Source organism: Petromyzon marinus, assembly GCF_048934315.1.
Source record: "Petromyzon marinus isolate PM22_M1 ecotype Great Lakes invasive population chromosome 85 unlocalized genomic scaffold, UKy_Petmar_22M1.pri1.0 chr85_unloc.4, whole genome shotgun sequence".
Lineage (NCBI taxonomy): Eukaryota > Metazoa > Chordata > Hyperoartia > Petromyzontiformes > Petromyzontidae > Petromyzon > Petromyzon marinus.
The window spans coordinates 197,829-215,328 of NW_027422649.1; the positions used below are offsets into that span (position 1 = coordinate 197,829).

The 17,500-nt window shown below is 42.2% G+C and overlaps 2 protein-coding genes across 7 annotated transcripts in view; both read left to right on the forward strand.

The window, feature by feature from the left end:
- Positions 1 to 6,300, forward strand: part of LOC142908546 (solute carrier family 35 member F6-like) — an 18,103-nt gene extending 11,803 nt beyond the window's left edge. Inside the window, exons 3-4 of one of the 4 annotated variants that reach the window (XM_076059301.1) lie at positions 1,010 to 1,181; positions 5,530 to 6,300. In XM_076059301.1, coding sequence (XP_075915416.1) covers positions 1,010 to 1,181; positions 5,530 to 5,597 — 240 coding nt within the window. In that variant the 3' untranslated portion in view covers positions 5,598 to 6,300. Of the gene's footprint in view, positions 1 to 1,009; positions 1,182 to 3,377; positions 3,947 to 3,999; positions 4,313 to 4,631; positions 4,706 to 5,529 lie in introns of those variants that run through there. The other 3 variants (XM_076059300.1, XM_076059298.1, XM_076059297.1) reach the window with 3 other exon arrangements.
- A 3,427-nt stretch (positions 6,301 to 9,727) lies between these two features.
- Positions 9,728 to 17,500, forward strand: part of LOC142905246 (solute carrier family 35 member F6-like) — a 26,184-nt gene continuing 18,411 nt past the window's right edge. The window contains exons 1-2 of one of the 3 annotated variants that reach the window (XM_076059294.1): positions 9,728 to 11,161; positions 16,167 to 16,277. In XM_076059294.1, the coding sequence (XP_075915409.1) occupies positions 10,969 to 11,161; positions 16,167 to 16,277 (304 nt within the window). In that variant the 5' untranslated portion in view covers positions 9,728 to 10,968. The remainder of the gene's footprint in view (positions 11,162 to 16,166; positions 16,278 to 17,500) is intronic. The other 2 variants (XM_076059296.1, XM_076059295.1) reach the window with 2 other exon arrangements.

The window sequence follows — 17,500 nt, forward strand, 5'->3', positions numbered from 1 at the left end:
CTACCTCTGTCTGTCTCTCTCTCTGTGTCTCTCTGTCTCTCTCACTCTGTCTCTCTCACTCTCTGTGTCTCTGTGTCTCTCTCACTCTCTCTCTGTGTCTCTCTCTGTGTCTCTCTGTCTCACTGTCTGTGTCTCTCTGTCTCCCTGTCTATCTCCCTGTCCCTCTGACTAGGCCAGTGGAATGTTTCTGGGCGAGCTGTCGTGCCTCGTGGTCTATCTCTGTCTGTCTCGCTGTGTCTCTCTGTCTCCCTGTCTGTGTCTCTGTGTCCCTGTCTCTCTCTCTGTCTCTCTGTCTCCCTCTCTGTCTCTCTCACTCTCTCTGTCTGTGTCTCTCTGTCTCTCTGTCTCCCTGTCTCTGTGTCCCTGTCCCTCTGACTAGGCAAGTGGAATGTTTCTGGGCGAGCTGTCGTGCCTCGTGGTCTACCTCTGTCTGTCTCTCTCTCTGTGTCTCTCTGTGTGTGTGTCTCTCTGTCTCCCTGTCTCCCTGTCTCTCTAACTAGGCAAGTGGAATGTTTCTGGGCGAGCTGTCGTGCCTCGTGGTCTACCTCTGTCTGTCTCTCTCTGTCTCCCTCTCTGTGTCTCTGTGTCTCTGTCTCTCTCTGTGTGTCTCTGTGTCTCTCTGTGTGTCTCTCTCTCTCTCTGTCTCTCACTCTCTCTGTATCTCTCTCTCTGTGTCTCACTCTCTCTCTCTCTGTCTCTCTGTGTCTCTCTCTCACTCTCTCTGTCTGTCTCACTCTCTGTGTCTCTGTCTCCCTGTCTCTCCCTGTGTCCCTCTGACTAGGCAAGTGGAATGTTTCTGGGCGAGCTGTCGTGCCTCGTGGTCTCTGTGTTTGTCTCTCTCTGTCTCTGTGTCACTCTCTCCCTGTCTGTGTCTCTGTCTCTCTGACTAGGCCAGTGGAATGTTTCTGGGCGAGCTGTCGTGCCTCGTGGTCTATCTCTGTCTGTCTCTCTCTCTGTGTCTCTGTGTCTCTCTCTGTCTCCCTGTCTATCTCCCTGTCCCTCTGACTAGGCAAGTGGAATGTTTCTGGGCGAGCTGTCGTGCCTCGTGGCCTACCTCCTCCACGTGGTCCGTGAGCGCCGCCTGGAGGCCCGTGGCTCCGCCTCGCTGAGGCGCTCCGTGCGGCCGCTCTTCCTGGTGCCGGCTGTCTGCGACATGGCTGCCACATCACTCATGTACATCGGTGAGTCGCAGGGCAGTGTGGTGTAGCGGGTAGCGTAGTGGGGTAGTGGTGGTGGTGTGGTGTAGTGGGGTAGTGTAGTGGGTAGTGTAGTGGGGTGGTGGTGTGGTGGGGTAGTGGGTAGTGTAGTGGGTAGTGTAGTCGGGTGGTAGTGTAGTGGGGTAGTGTAGTGGGGTAGTGTAGTGGGTAGTGTAGTGGGGTAGTGGGTAGTGTAGTGGGGTAGTGGTGTAGTGGGTAGTGTAGTGGGGTAGTGTAGTGGGGTAGTAGTGTAGTGGTGTGGTGTAGTGGGGTGATAGTGTAGTGTAGTGGGGTAGTGGGTAGTGTAGTGGGGTTGTAGTGTGGTGTAGTGGGGTTGTAGTGTGGTGTAGTGGGTAGTGTAGTGGGTAGTGTAGTGGGTTAGTGGGTAGTGTGGTGTAGTGGGGTAGTGTAGTGGGTAGTGTAGTGGGTAGTGTAGTGGGTAGTGTAGTGGGGTAGTGGTGTGGTGTAGTGGGGTAGTGGGTAGTGTAGTGGGGTAGAGGGTAGTGTGGTGTAGTGGGGTAGTGGTGTAGTGTAGTGGGTAGTGTAGTGGGTAGTGGGGTTGTAGTGTGGTGTAGTGGGGTAGTGTAGTGGGTAGTGTAGTGGGTAGTGTAGTGGGGTTGTAGTGTGGTGTAGTGGGGTAGTGGGTAGTGTAGTGGGTAGTGTGGTGGGTAGTGTAGTGGGGTGGTAGTGTGGTGGGTAGTGTGGTGTAGTGTAGTTTAGTGTAGTAGTGTAGTGTAGTGGGTAGTGTAGTGGGGTAGTAGTGTAGTGGGTAGTGTAGCGGGTAGTGTGGTGTAGCGGGTAGTGTAGTGGGGTGGTGGTGTGGTGGGGTAGTGGGGTAGTAGTGTGGTGTAGTGTAGTGTATAGTGTAGTGTATAGTGTGGTGTGTAGTGTAGTAGTGTATAGTGTAGTGTATAGTGTGGTGTGTAGTGTAGTAGTGTATAGTGTAGTGTATAGTGTAGTATATAGTGTATAGTGTAGTGTATAGTGTAGTAGTGTATAGTGTAGTGTAGTAGTGTATAGTGTAGTGTAGTAGTGTATAGTGTAGTGTAGTTGTGTATAGTGTAGTGTAGTAGTGTATAGTGTAGTGTAGTAGTGTATAGTGTAGTGTAGTAGTGTATAGTGTAGTAGTGTATAGTGTAGTGTAGTAGTGTATAGTGTAGTGTAGTAGTGTATAGTGTAGTGTATAGTGTAGTAGTGTATAGTGTAGTGTAGTAGTGTATAGTGTAGTGTATAGTGTATTAGTGTATAGTGTAGTGTAGTAGTGTATAGTGTAGTGTATAGTGTATAGTGTAGTAGTGTATAGTGTAGTGTAGTAGTGTATAGTGTAGTGTATAGTGTAGTAGTGTATAGTGTAGTAGTGTATAGTGTAGTGTGTAGTGTAGTGTAGTAGTGTATAGTGTAGTAGTGTATAGTGTAGTGTAGTAGTGTATAGTGTAGTGTAGTAGTGTATAGTGTAGTGTATAGTGTAGTAGTGTATAGTGTAGTGTAGTAGTGTATAGTGTAGTGTATAGTGTATTAGTGTATAGTGTAGTGTAGTAGTGTATAGTGTAGTGTATAGTGTATAGTGTAGTAGTGTATAGTGTAGTGTAGTAGTGTATAGTGTAGTGTATAGTGTAGTAGTGTATAGTGTAGTAGTGTATAGTGTAGTGTGTAGTGTAGTGTAGTAGTGTATAGTGTAGTAGTGTATAGTGTAGTGTAGTAGTGTATAGTGTAGTGTATAGTGTAGTGTATAGTGTAGTGTAGTAGTGTATAGTGTAGTAGTGTATAGTAGTGTAGTAGTGTATAGTGTAGTGTAGTAGTGTAGTGTAGTAGTGTATAGTGTAGTGTAGTAGTGTATAGTGTAGTGTAGTAGTGTATAGTGTAGTAGTGTATAGTGTAGTAGTGTATAGTGTAGTAGTGTATAGTGTAGTGTATAGTGTAGTAGTGTATAGTGTATAGTATAGTGTAGTGTATAGTGTAGTGTGTAGTGTATAGTGTAGTAGTGTATAGTGTAGTAGTGTATAGTGTAGTAGTGTATAGTGTATAGTGTAGTGTAGTAGTGTATAGTGTAGTGTAGTAGTGTATAGTGTAGTGTATAGTGTAGTAGTGTATAGTGTAGTGTAGTAGTGTATAGTGTAGTGTATAGTGTAGTGTAGTAGTGTATAGTGTAGTGTAACTCCCACATCTCTCTCCCCTACCCAGCCCTGAACCTCACGAGTGCCTCCAGCTTTCAGATGCTGCGAGGTGCCGTGGTGGTGTTTACCCTGTAGAGTAGTGTAGTAGTGTATAGTGTAGTGTAGTAGTGTATAGTGTAGTGTAGTAGTGTATAGTGTAGTGTATAGTGTAGTGTAGTAGTGTATAGTGTAGTGTAGTAGTGTATAGTGTAGTAGTGTATAGTGTAGTGTAGTAGTGTATAGTGTAGTAGTGTATAGTGTAGTAGTGTATAGTGTAGTGTAGTAGTGTATAGTGTAGTAGTGTATAGTGTAGTGTAGTAGTGTATAGTGTAGTGTAGTAGTGTATAGTGTAGTGTATAGTGTAGTGTAGTAGTGTATAGTGTAGTAGTGTATAGTGTATAGTGTAGTAGTGTATAGTGTAGTGTAGTAGTGTATAGTGTAGTAGTGTATATTGTAGTAGTGTATAGTGTAGTGTAGTAGTGTATAGTGTAGTGTAGTAGTGTAGTAGTGTATAGTGTAGTGTATAGTGTAGTGTATAGTGTAGTAGTGTATAGTGTAGTGCATAGTGTAGTAGTGTATAGTGTAGTGTAGTAGTGTATAGTGTAGTGTATAGTGTAGTGTAACTCCCACATCTCTCTCCCCCTACCCAGCCCTGAACCTCACGAGTGCCTCCAGCTTTCAGATGCTGCGAGGTGCCGTGGTGGTGTTTACCCTGTAGAGTAGTGTAGTAGTGTATAGTGTAGTGTAGTAGTGTATAGTGTAGTAGTGTATAGTGTAGTGTAGTAGTGTATAGTGTAGTGTAGTAGTGTATAGTGTAGTGTAGTAGTGTATAGTGTAGTAGTGTATAGTGTAGTGTAGTAGTGTATAGTGTAGTGTATAGTGTAGTAGTGTATAGTGTAGTGTATAGTGTAGTAGTGTATAGTGTAGTGTAGTAGTGTATAGTATAGTAGTGTATAGTGTAGTGTATAGTGTAGTAGTGTAGTAGTGTATAGTGTAGTGTATAGTGTAGTAGTGTAGTAGTGTATAGTGTAGTGTATAGTGTAGTAGTGTAGTAGTGTATAGTGTAGTGTAGTAGTGTATAGTGTAGTGTAACTCCCACATCTCTCTCCCCTACCCAGCCCTGAACCTCACGAGTGCCTCCAGCTTTCAGATGCTGCGAGGTGCCGTGGTGGTGTTTACCCTGTAGAGTAGTGTATAGTGTAGTGTAGTAGTGTATAGTGTAGTAGTGTATAGTGTAGTGTATAGTGTAGTGTAACTCCCACATCTCTCTCCCCCTACCCAGCCCTGAACCTCACGAGTGCCTCCAGCTTCCAGATGCTGCGAGGTGCCGTGGTGGTGTTTACCCTGTAGAGTAGTGTAGTAGTGTAGTAGTGTATAGTGTAGTAGTGTATAGTGTAGTGTATAGTGTAGTATAACTCCCACATCTCTCTCCCCTACCCAGCCCTGAACCTCACGAGTGCCTCCAGCTTTCAGATGCTGCGAGGTGCCGTGGTGGTGTTTACCCTGTAGAGTAGTGTAGTAGTGTATAGTGTAGTGTATAGTGTAGTAGTGTATAGTGTAGTGTAGTAGTGTATAGTGTAGTAGTGTATAGTGTAGTAGTGTATAGTGTAGTGTATAGTGTATAGTGTAGTGTATAGTGTAGTGTATAGTGTAGTGTATAGTGTAGTGTATAGTGTAGTAGTGTAGTAGTATATAGTGTAGTGTAGTAGTGTATAGTGTAGTGTAGTAGTGTATAGTGTAGTGTAGTAGTGTAGTGTAGTGTATAGTGTAGTGTATAGTGTAGTGTATAGTGTAGTAGTGTATAGTGTAGTGTAGTAGTGTATAGTGTAGTGTAACTCCCACATCTCTCTCCCCCTACCCAGCCCTGAACCTCACGAGTGCCTCCAGCTTTCAGATGCTGCGAGGTGCCGTGGTGGTGTTTACCCTGTAGAGTAGTGTAGTAGTGTATAGTGTAGTGTAGTAGTGTATAGTGTAGTAGTGTATAGTGTAGTGTAACTCCCACATCTCTCTCCCCCCTACCCAGCCCTGAACCTCACGAGTGCCTCCAGCTTTCAGATGCTGCGAGGTGCCGTGGTGGTGTTTACCCTGTAGAGTAGTGTAGTAGTGTATAGTGTAGTGTAGTAGTGTATAGTGTAGTGTATAGTGTAGTATAACTCCCACATCTCTCTCCCCCTACCCAGCCCTGAACCTCACGAGTGCCTCGAGCTTCCAGATGCTGCGAGGTGCCGTGGTGGTGTTTACCCTGTAGAGTAGTGTAGTAGTGTATAGTGTAGTGTAGTAGTGTATAGTGTATAGTGTAGTAGTGTATAGTGTAGTGTAGTGTATAGTGTAGTGTAGTGTATAGTGTAGTAGTGTGTAGTGTAGTAGTGTATAGTGTATAGTGTAGTGTAGTAGTGTATAGTGTAGTGTAGTAGTGTATAGTGTAGTGTAGTAGTGTATAGTGTAGTGTATAGTGTAGTGTATAGTGTAGTGTAACTCCCACATCTCTCTCCCCCTACCCAGCCCTGAACCTCACGAGTGCCTCCAGCTTTCAGATGCTGCGAGGTGCCGTGGTGGTGTTTACCCTGTAGAGTAGTGTAGTAGTGTATAGTGTAGTGTAGTAGTGTATAGTGTAGTAGTGTATAGTGTAGTATAACTCCCACATCTCTCTCCCCCCTACCCAGCCCTGAACCTCACGAGTGCCTCCAGCTTTCAGATGCTGCGAGGTGCCGTGGTGGTGTTTACCCTGTAGTGTAGTGTATAGTGTAGTGTAGTAGTGTAGTAGTGTATAGTGTAGTAGTGTATAGTGTAGTGTATAGTGTAGTAGTGTATAGTGTAGTGTAGTAGTGTATAGTGTAGTAGTGTATAGTGTAGTATAACTCCCACATCTCTCTCCCCCCTACCCAGCCCTGAACCTCACGAGTGCCTCCAGCTTCCAGATGCTGCGAGGTGCCGTGGTGGTGTTTACCCTGTAGTGTAGTAGTGTATAGTGTAGTGTATAGTGTATAGTGTAGTAGTGTATAGTGTAGTAGTGTATAGTGTAGTAGTGTATAGTGTAGTGTAGTAGTGTATAGTGTAGTAGTGTATAGTGTAGTAGTGTATAGTGTAGTAGTGTATAGTGTAGTGTATAGTGTAGTGTATAGTGTAGTGTAGTAGTGTATAGTGTAGTGTAGTAGTGTATAGTGTAGTAGTGTATAGTGTAGTGTAGTAGTGTATAGTGTAGTGTAGTGTATAGTGTAGTGTATAGTGTAGTAGTGTATAGTGTAGTGTATAGTGTAGTGTAACTCCCACATCTCTCTCCCCTACCCAGCCCTGAACCTCACGAGTGCCTCCAGCTTTCAGATGCTGCGAGGTGCCGTGGTGGTGTTTACCCTGTAGAGTAGTGTAGTAGTGTATAGTGTAGTGTATAGTGTATAGTGTAGTAGTGTATAGTGTAGTAGTGTATAGTGTAGTGTAGTAGTGTATAGTGTAGTGTAGTAGTGTATAGTGTAGTAGTGTATAGTGTAGTAGTGTATAGTGTAGTAGTGTATAGTGTAGTGTAGTAGTGTATAGTGTAGTGTAGTAGTGTATAGTGTAGTAGTGTATAGTGTAGTGTATAGTGTGGTGTAGTAGTGTATAGTGTAGTGTAGTAGTGTATAGTGTAGTAGTGTATAGTGTAGTGTAGTAGTGTATAGTGTGGTGTAGTAGTGTATAGTGTAGTGTAGTAGTGTATAGTGTAGTAGTGTATAGTGTAGTAGTGTATAGTGTAGTGTAGTAGTGTATAGTGTGGTGTAGTAGTGTATAGTGTAGTGTAGTAGTGTATAGTGTAGTAGTGTATAGTGTAGTAGTGTATAGTGTAGTGTAGTAGTGTATAGTGTAGTAGTGTAGTAGTGTGTAGTGTAGTGTAGTAGTGTATAGTGTAGTAGTGTATAGTGTAGTATAACTACCACATCTCTCTCCCCCTACCCAGCCCTGAACCTCACGAGTGCCTCCAGCTTTCAGATGCTGCGAGGTGCCGTGGTGGTGTTTACCCTGTAGAGTAGTGTAGTAGTGTATAGTGTAGTGTATAGTGTATAGTGTAGTAGTGTATAGTGTAGTAGTGTATAGTGTAGTGTAGTAGTGTATAGTGTAGTGTAGTAGTGTATAGTGTAGTAGTGTATAGTGTAGTAGTGTATAGTGTAGTAGTGTATAGTGTAGTGTAGTAGTGTATAGTGTAGTGTAGTAGTGTATAGTGTAGTAGTGTATAGTGTAGTGTATAGTGTGGTGTAGTAGTGTATAGTGTAGTGTAGTAGTGTATAGTGTAGTAGTGTATAGTGTAGTGTAGTAGTGTATAGTGTGGTGTAGTAGTGTATAGTGTAGTGTAGTAGTGTATAGTGTAGTAGTGTATAGTGTAGTAGTGTATAGTGTAGTGTAGTAGTGTATAGTGTGGTGTAGTAGTGTATAGTGTAGTGTAGTAGTGTATAGTGTAGTAGTGTATAGTGTAGTAGTGTATAGTATAGTGTAGTAGTGTATAGTGTAGTAGTGTATAGTGTAGTGTATAGTGTAGTATTGTATAGTGTAGTGTATAGTGTAGTGTAGTAGTGTATAGTGTAGTATAACTCCCACATCTCTCTCCCCCTACCCAGCCCTGAACCTCACGAGTGCCTCCAGCTTTCAGATGCTGCGAGGTGCCGTGGTGGTGTTTACCCTGTAGAGTAGTGTAGTAGTGTATAGTGTAGTGTAGTAGTGTATAGTGTAGTGTAGTAGTGTATAGTGTAGTAGTGTATAGTGTAGTGTAGTAGTGTATAGTGTAGTGTAGTGTGGTAGTGTATAGTGTAGTGTAGTAGTGTATAGTGTAGTGTATAGTGTAGTGTATAGTGTAGTAGTGTATAGTGTAGTAGTGTATAGTGTAGTGTAGTAGTGTATAGTGTAGTGTATAGTGTAGTAGTGTATAGTGTAGTGTAACTCCCACATCTCTCTCCCCTACCCAGCCCTGAACCTCACGAGTGCCTCCAGCTTTCAGATGCTGCGAGGTGCCGTGGTGGTGTTTACCCTGTAGAGTAGTGTAGTAGTGTATAGTGTAGTGTATAGTGTAGTAGTGTATAGTGTAGTAGTGTATAGTGTAGTGTAGTAGTGTATAGTGTAGTGTAGTAGTGTATAGTGTAGTAGTGTATAGTGTAGTAGTGTATAGTGTATAGTGTAGTAGTGTATAGTGTAGTGTAGTAGTGTATAGTGTAGTGTAGTAGTGTATAGTGTAGTAGTGTATAGTGTATAGTGTAGTGTATAGTGTGGTGTAGTAGTGTATAGTGTAGTGTAGTAGTGTATAGTGTAGTAGTGTATAGTGTAGTAGTGTATAGTGTAGTGTAGTAGTGTATAGTGTGGTGTAGTAGTGTATAGTGTAGTGTAGTAGTGTATAGTGTAGTAGTGTATAGTGTAGTAGTGTATAGTGTAGTGTAGTAGTGTATAGTGTGGTGTAGTAGTGTATAGTGTAGTGTAGTAGTGTATAGTGTAGTAGTGTATAGTGTAGTAGTGTATAGTATAGTGTAGTAGTGTATAGTGTAGTAGTGTATAGTGTAGTGTATAGTGTAGTGTAGTAGTGTATAGTGTATAGTGTAGTAGTGTGTAGTGTAGTAGTGTATAGTGTAGTGTATAGTGTAGTGTATAGTAGTGTAGTGTATAGTGTAGTGTATAGTGTAGTGTATAGTGTAGTGTATAGTGTAGTGTAGTAGTGTATAGTGTAGTGTATAGTGTAGTAGTGTATAGTGTATAGTGTAGTGTATAGTGTAGTGTAGTAGTGTATAGTGTAGTGTAGTGTATAGTGTAGTGTATAGTGTAGTAGTGTATAGTATAGTGTAGTAGTGTATAGTGTAGTAGTGTATAGTGTAGTAGTGTATAGTGTAGTAGTGTATAGTGTAGTGTAGTAGTGTATAGTGTAGTAGTGTATAGTGTAGTATAACTCCCACATCTCTCTCCCCCACCCAGCCCTGAACCTCACGAGTGCCTCCAGCTTTCAGATGCTGCGAGGTGTCGTGGTGGTGTTTACCCTGTAGAGTAGTGTAGTAGTGTATAGTGTAGTGTAGTAGTGTATAGTGTAGTAGTGTATAGTGTAGTGTAACTCCCACATCTCTCTCCCCTACCCAGCCCTGAACCTCACGAGTGCCTCCAGCTTTCAGATGCTGCGAGGTGCCGTGGTGGTGTTTACCCTGTAGAGTAGTGTAGTAGTGTATAGTGTAGTGTAGTAGTGTATAGTGTAGTGTATAGTGTAGTGTAATAGTATATAGTGTAGTATAACTCCCACATCTCTCTCCCCTACCCAGCCCTGAACCTCACGAGTGCCTCCAGCTTTCAGATGCTGCGAGGTGCCATGGTGGTGTTTACCCTGTAGAGTAGTGTAGTAGTGTATAGTGTAGTGTAGTAGTGTATAGTGTAGTGCAGTAGTGTATAGTGTAGTGTAGTAGTGTATAGTGTAGTAGTGTATAGTGTAGTATAACTCCCACATCTCTCTCCCCTACCCAGCCCTGAACCTCACGAGTGCCTCCAGCTTTCAGATGCTGCGAGGTGCCGTGGTGGTGTTTACCCTGTAGAGTAGTGTAGTAGTGTATAGTGTAGTGTAGTAGTGTATAGTGTAGTGTATAGTGTAGTATAACTCCCACATCTCTCTCCCCTACCCAGCCCTGAACCTCACGAGTGCCTCCAGCTTCCAGATGCTGCGAGGTGCCGTGGTGGTGTTTACCCTGTAGAGTAGTGTAGTAGTGTATAGTGTAGTGTAGTAGTGTATAGTGTAGTGTATAGTGTAGTGTAACTCCCACATCTCTCTCCCCTACCCAGCCCTGAACCTCACGAGTGCCTCCAGCTTCCAGATGCTGCGAGGTGCCGTGGTGGTGTTTACCCTGTAGAGTAGTGTAGTAGTGTATAGTGTAGTAGTGTATAGTGTAGTGTATAGTGTAGTGTAGTAGTGTATAGTGTAGTAGTGTATAGTGTAGTGTAGTAGTGTATAGTGTAGTGTAGTAGTGTATAGTGTAGTAGTGTATAGTGTAGTATAACTCCCACATCTCTCTCCCCTACCCAGCCCTGAACCTCACGAGTGCCTCCAGCTTCCAGATGCTGCGAGGTGCCGTGGTGGTGTTTACCCTGTAGAGAAGTGTAGTAGTGTATAGTGTAGTGTAGTAGTGTATAGTGTAGTAGTGTATAGTGTAGTGTAACTCCCACATCTCTCTCCCCTACCCAGCCCTGAACCTCACGAGTGCCTCCAGCTTCCAGATGCTGCGAGGTGCCGTGGTGGTGTTTACCCTGTAGAGTAGTGTATAGTGTAGTAGTGTATAGTGTAGTATAACTCCCACATCTCTCTCCCCTACCCAGCCCTGAACCTCACGAGTGCCTCCAGCTTCCAGATGCTGCGAGGTGCCGTGGTGGTGTTTACCCTGTAGAGTAGTGTATAGTGTAGTAGTGTATAGTGTAGTGTAACTCCCACATCTCTCTCCCCCACCCAGCCCTGAACCTCACGAGTGCCTCGAGCTTCCAGATGCTGCGAGGTGCCGTGGTGGTGTTTACCCTGTAGAGTAGTGTAGTAGTGTATAGTGTAGTGTAGTAGTGTATAGTGTAGTAGTGTATAGTGTAGTGTAACTCCCACATCTCTCTCCCCCTACCCAGCCCTGAACCTCACGAGTGCCTCCAGCTTCCAGATGCTGCGAGGTGCCGTGGTGGTCTTTACCGGCCTGCTCTCGGTGGGCTTCCTGGGCCGCCGGCTCACCGCCTCCCACTGGTCCGGCATTGGCCTCACGATCGCGGGCCTCATCATTGTGGGCCTGGCCGACTTCCTCGGCGGAGGTGCCGGAGGAGGTTCGGCCCCGCACCGCCTCAGCGAGATCATCACCGGTGAGATGCCCTGCCGGCCGGCGGCTACGTACGCTGGTAGCGGGGAGAGGTTGGTGGTGTTGTGGTGTTGTGGTAGTGTTGTGGTGTTGTGGTAGTGGTGGTGTTGTAGTGGTGGTGTTGTGGTAGTGGTGGTGGTGTTGTGGTGGTGTTGTGGTAGTGGTGGTGGTGGTGGTGTTGTGGTGTTGTGGTGGTGGTAGTGGTGGTGTTGTGGTGGTGTTGTGGTGGTGGTAGTGGTAGTGGTGGTGGTGTTGTGGTGGTGGTGGTGGTGTGGTGGGGGTGGTGGTGGTGTTGTTGTGGTGGTGTTGTGGTGGTGGTGGTAGTGGTAGTGGTGGTAGTTACACTATACTGTATGCTACACTAGTATACTACACTATATACTACACTATACACTACACTATACACTACACTATACAATACACTACCATACACTATAAACTACACTACTACACTACACTACTATACACTACACTATACACTACTATACACTACACTATACACTACACTGCTATACACTACACTATACACTACACTACTATACTCACTATACACTATAAACTAGACTACTACACTACACTACACACTACACTATACACTACACTATACACTACACTACCATACACTACACTACTACACTACACTATACACTACACTATACACTGCACTATACACTACACTATACACTACACTATACTACTATACACTACACTATGCACTACATTACTATACACTACACTATACACTACACTATACACTACACTCTACACTACACTATACACTACACTATACACTACACTATACTACTATACACTACACTATACACTACACTATACACTACACTATACACTACACTACTATACTCACTATACACTATAAACTAGACTACTACACTACACTACACACTACACTATACACTACACTATACACTACACTACCATACACTACACTACTACACTACACTATACACTACACTATACACTGCACTATACACTACACTATACACTACACTATACTACTATACACTACACTATACACTACATTACTATACACTACACTATACACTACACTATACACTACACTCTACACTACACTATACACTACACTATACACTACACTATACTACTATACACTACACTATACACTACACTATACACTACTATACACTACACTACTATACACTACACTATACACTACACTATACACTACACTACTATACACTATACTACTATACACTACACTATACACTACACTACTATACTCTACACAATACACTACACTACTATACACTACACTATACACTACACTACACACTACACTATACACTACACTATACACTACACTATACACTACACTACACACTATACACTACACTATACACTACACTATACACTACACTACTATACACTATACTACTATACACTACACTATACACTACACTACTATCCACTACACAATACACTACACTACTATACACTACACTATACACTACACTATACACTACTATACACTACACTATACACTGCACTACTATACACTACACTACTATACACTACACTGCTATACACTACACTATACACTACACTGTACACTACACTATACACTATACATTACACTATACACTACACTACTATACACTACACTATACACTATACACTACACTACTATACACTACACTATACACTACACTACTTTACACTACACTATACACTATACACTACACTATACACTACACTATACACTACACTATACACTACACTATACACTACACTATACACTACACACTACACTACACTATACACTACACTATACACTACACTACATTATACACTACACTATACACTACACTATACACTACACTATGCACTACACTATACACTACACTATACACTACTACGCTATACACTACACTACACACTATACACTACACTATACACTACAGTATACACTACACTATACACTACACTATACACTACACTATACACTACACTATACACTACACTACTATACTCACTATACACTATAAACTAGACTACTACACTACACTACACACTACACTATACACTACACTATACACTACACTACCATACACTACACTACTACACTACACTATACACTACACTATACACTGCACTATACACTACACTATACACTACACTATACTACTATACACTACACTATACACTACATTACTATACACTACACTATACACTACACTATACACTACACTCTACACTACACTATACACTACACTATACACTACACTATACTACTATACACTACACTATACACTACACTATACACTACTATACACTACACTACTATACACTACACTATACACTACACTATACACTACACTACTATACACTATACTACTATACACTACACTATACACTACACTACTATACTCTACACAATACACTACACTACTATACACTACACTATACACTACTATACACTACACTATACACTACACTACTATACACTACTATACACTACTATACACTACACTATACACTACACTATACACTACACTACACACTATACACTACACTATACACTACACTATACACTACACTACTATACACTATACTACTATACACTACACTATACACTACACTACTATCCACTACACAATACACTACACTACTATACACTACACTATACACTACACTATACACTACTATACACTACACTATACACTGCACTACTATACACTACACTACTATACACTACACTGCTATACACTACACTATACACTACACTGTACACTACACTATACACTATACATTACACTATACACTACACTACTATACACTACACTATACACTATACACTACACTACTATACACTACACTATACACTACACTACTTTACACTACACTATACACTATACACTACACTATACACTACACTATACACTACACTATACACTACACTATACACTACACTATACACTACACACTACACTACACTATACACTACACTATACACTACACTACATTATACACTACACTATACACTACACTATACACTACACTATGCACTACACTATACACTACACTATACACTACACTATACACTACTACGCTATACACTACACTACACACTATACACTACACTATACACTACAGTATACACTACACTATACACTACACTATACACTACACTATACACTACACTACACGACTATACACTACACTACACACTACACTACACTACTATACACTACACTACACACTATACACTACACTACTACACACTACACTACACACTACACTACACTATACACTACTATACACTACACTATACACTACACTATACACTACACTATACACTACACTATACACTACACTACTATACACTACACTACTACACACTACACTACACACTACACTACACTATACACTACTATACACTACTATACACTACACTATACACTACACTATACACTACACTATACACTACACTACTATACACTACACTACTATACACTACACTATACACTACACTATACACTACACTATACACTACACTATACACTACTACACTATACACTACACTATACACTACACTATACACTACACTATACACTACACTATACACTACACTACTATACACTACACTACTACACACTACACTACTACACACTACACTACACACTACACTACACTATACACTACTATACACTACACTACACACTACACTATGCACTACACTATACACTACACTATACACTACTACACTATACACTACACTACACACTATACACTACACTATACACTACACTATACACTACACTATACACTACACTACACACTATACACTACACTATGCACTACACTATACACTACACTATACACTACACTATACACTACACTACTACACTATACACTACACTATACACTACACTATACACTACACTATACACTACACTATACACTACACACTACACTATACACTACACTATACACTACACTATACACTACACACTACACTACACTATACACTATACACTACACTACTATACTCTACACAATACACTACACTACTATACACTACACTATACACTACACTATACACTACACTACTATACACTACTATACACTACACTATACACTACACTATACACTACACTACACTATACACTATACACTACTACACTACACTATACACTACACTATACACTACACTACACTACTATACACTACTATACACTACACTACACACTACACTACACTATACACTACACTATACACACTATACACTACACAATACACTACACTATACACTACTATACACTACTATACACTACACTATACACTACACTATACACTATACTATACACTGTACACTATACACTACACTACTATACACTATACACTACACTACTATACACTATACACTACTATACACTACACTACTATACACTACACTACACACTACACTACACTATACACTACACTATACACACTATATACTACACTATACACTACACTATACACTACACTATACACTACACTATACACTACACTATACACTACAATATACACTACACTACTATACACTACACACTATACACTGCACTATACACTATACACTACACTACTATACACTACACTATACACTACACTATACACTACTACACTATACACTACACTATACACTACACTATACACTACACTATACACTACACTATACACTACAATATACACTACACTACTATACACTACACACTATACACTGCACTATACACTATACACTACACTACTATACACTACACTATACACTACACTATACACTACTACACTATACACTACACTATACACTACACTATACACTACAATATACACTACACTATACACTACACTATACACTACACTACTATACACTACACTACTATACACTACACTACACACTATACACTACACTATACACTACACTATACACTACACACTACACTACACTATACACTACACACTGCGTGGGTGTCGTTGTTGTGGTTTCCCAGGGGACTTGCTGATCGTCTTGGCTCAGATTGTGGCTGCCGTGCAGATGGTGGTGGAGGAGAAATTAATTCACAAAGACGACATTCACCCTCTACAAGCTGTGGGAAATGAAGGTCCTCACTCACTCACTTACTCACTCACTCACCACTCAGTCACTCACTCAGTCACTCACTCACTCACCACTCACTCACTCACTCAGTCACTCACTCAGTCACTCACTCACTCACTCAGTCACTCAGTCACTCACCACTCACTCACTTACTCACTCACTCAGTCACTCACTCACTCACCACTCACTCACTCAGTCACTCACTCACTCACCACTCACTCACTCAGTCACTCACTCACTCACTCACCACTCACTCACTCACTCACCCACTCACTCACTCACCACTCACTCACTCACCCACTCACTCACTGACTCACTCACTCACTCAGTCACTCAGTCACTCACTCAGTCACTCAGTCACTCACCACTCACTCACTCACTCAGTCACTCAGTCACTCACTCACTCACTCACTTACTCACTCAGTCACTCATTCACTCACCACTCACTCACTCACTCAGTCACTCAGTCACTCACTCAGTCACTCAGTCACTCACTCACTCACTCACCACTCACTCACTCACTCAGTCACTCAGTCACTCACTCAGTCACTCACTCACTCAGTCACTCACTCACTCAGTCACTCACTCACTCAGTCACTCACTCAGCCACTCACCCACTCAGTCACTCACTCACTCAGTCACTCACTCACTCAGTCACTCACCACTCACTCAGTCACTCAGTCACTCACTCACTCACTCACCACTCACTCACTCACTCACCACTCACTTACTCACTCAGTCACTCACTCACTCACTCACCCACTCACTCACTCACCACTCACCCACTCACCACTCACTCACTCACCACTCACTCACTCACCACTCACTTACTCACTCAGTCACTCACTCACTCACCCACTCACTCACTCACCACTCACTCACTCACTCACCCACTCACTCACTCACTCACCACTCACCCACTCACCACTCACTCACTCACTCACCACTCACTCACTCACTCACCACTCACCCACTCACTCAGTCACTCACTCACCACTCACTCACTCAGTCACTCACTCACTCACTCACCGCTCACTCACCACTCAGTCACTCACTCAGTCACTCACTCACTCACTCACCACTCACCCACTCACCACTCACTCACTCACCACTCACTCACTCACTCACCACTCAGTCACTCACTCAGTCACTCAGTCACTCACTCACTCACCCAGTCACTCACTCACTCACCACTCACTCACTCACTCACCACTCACTCACCACCCA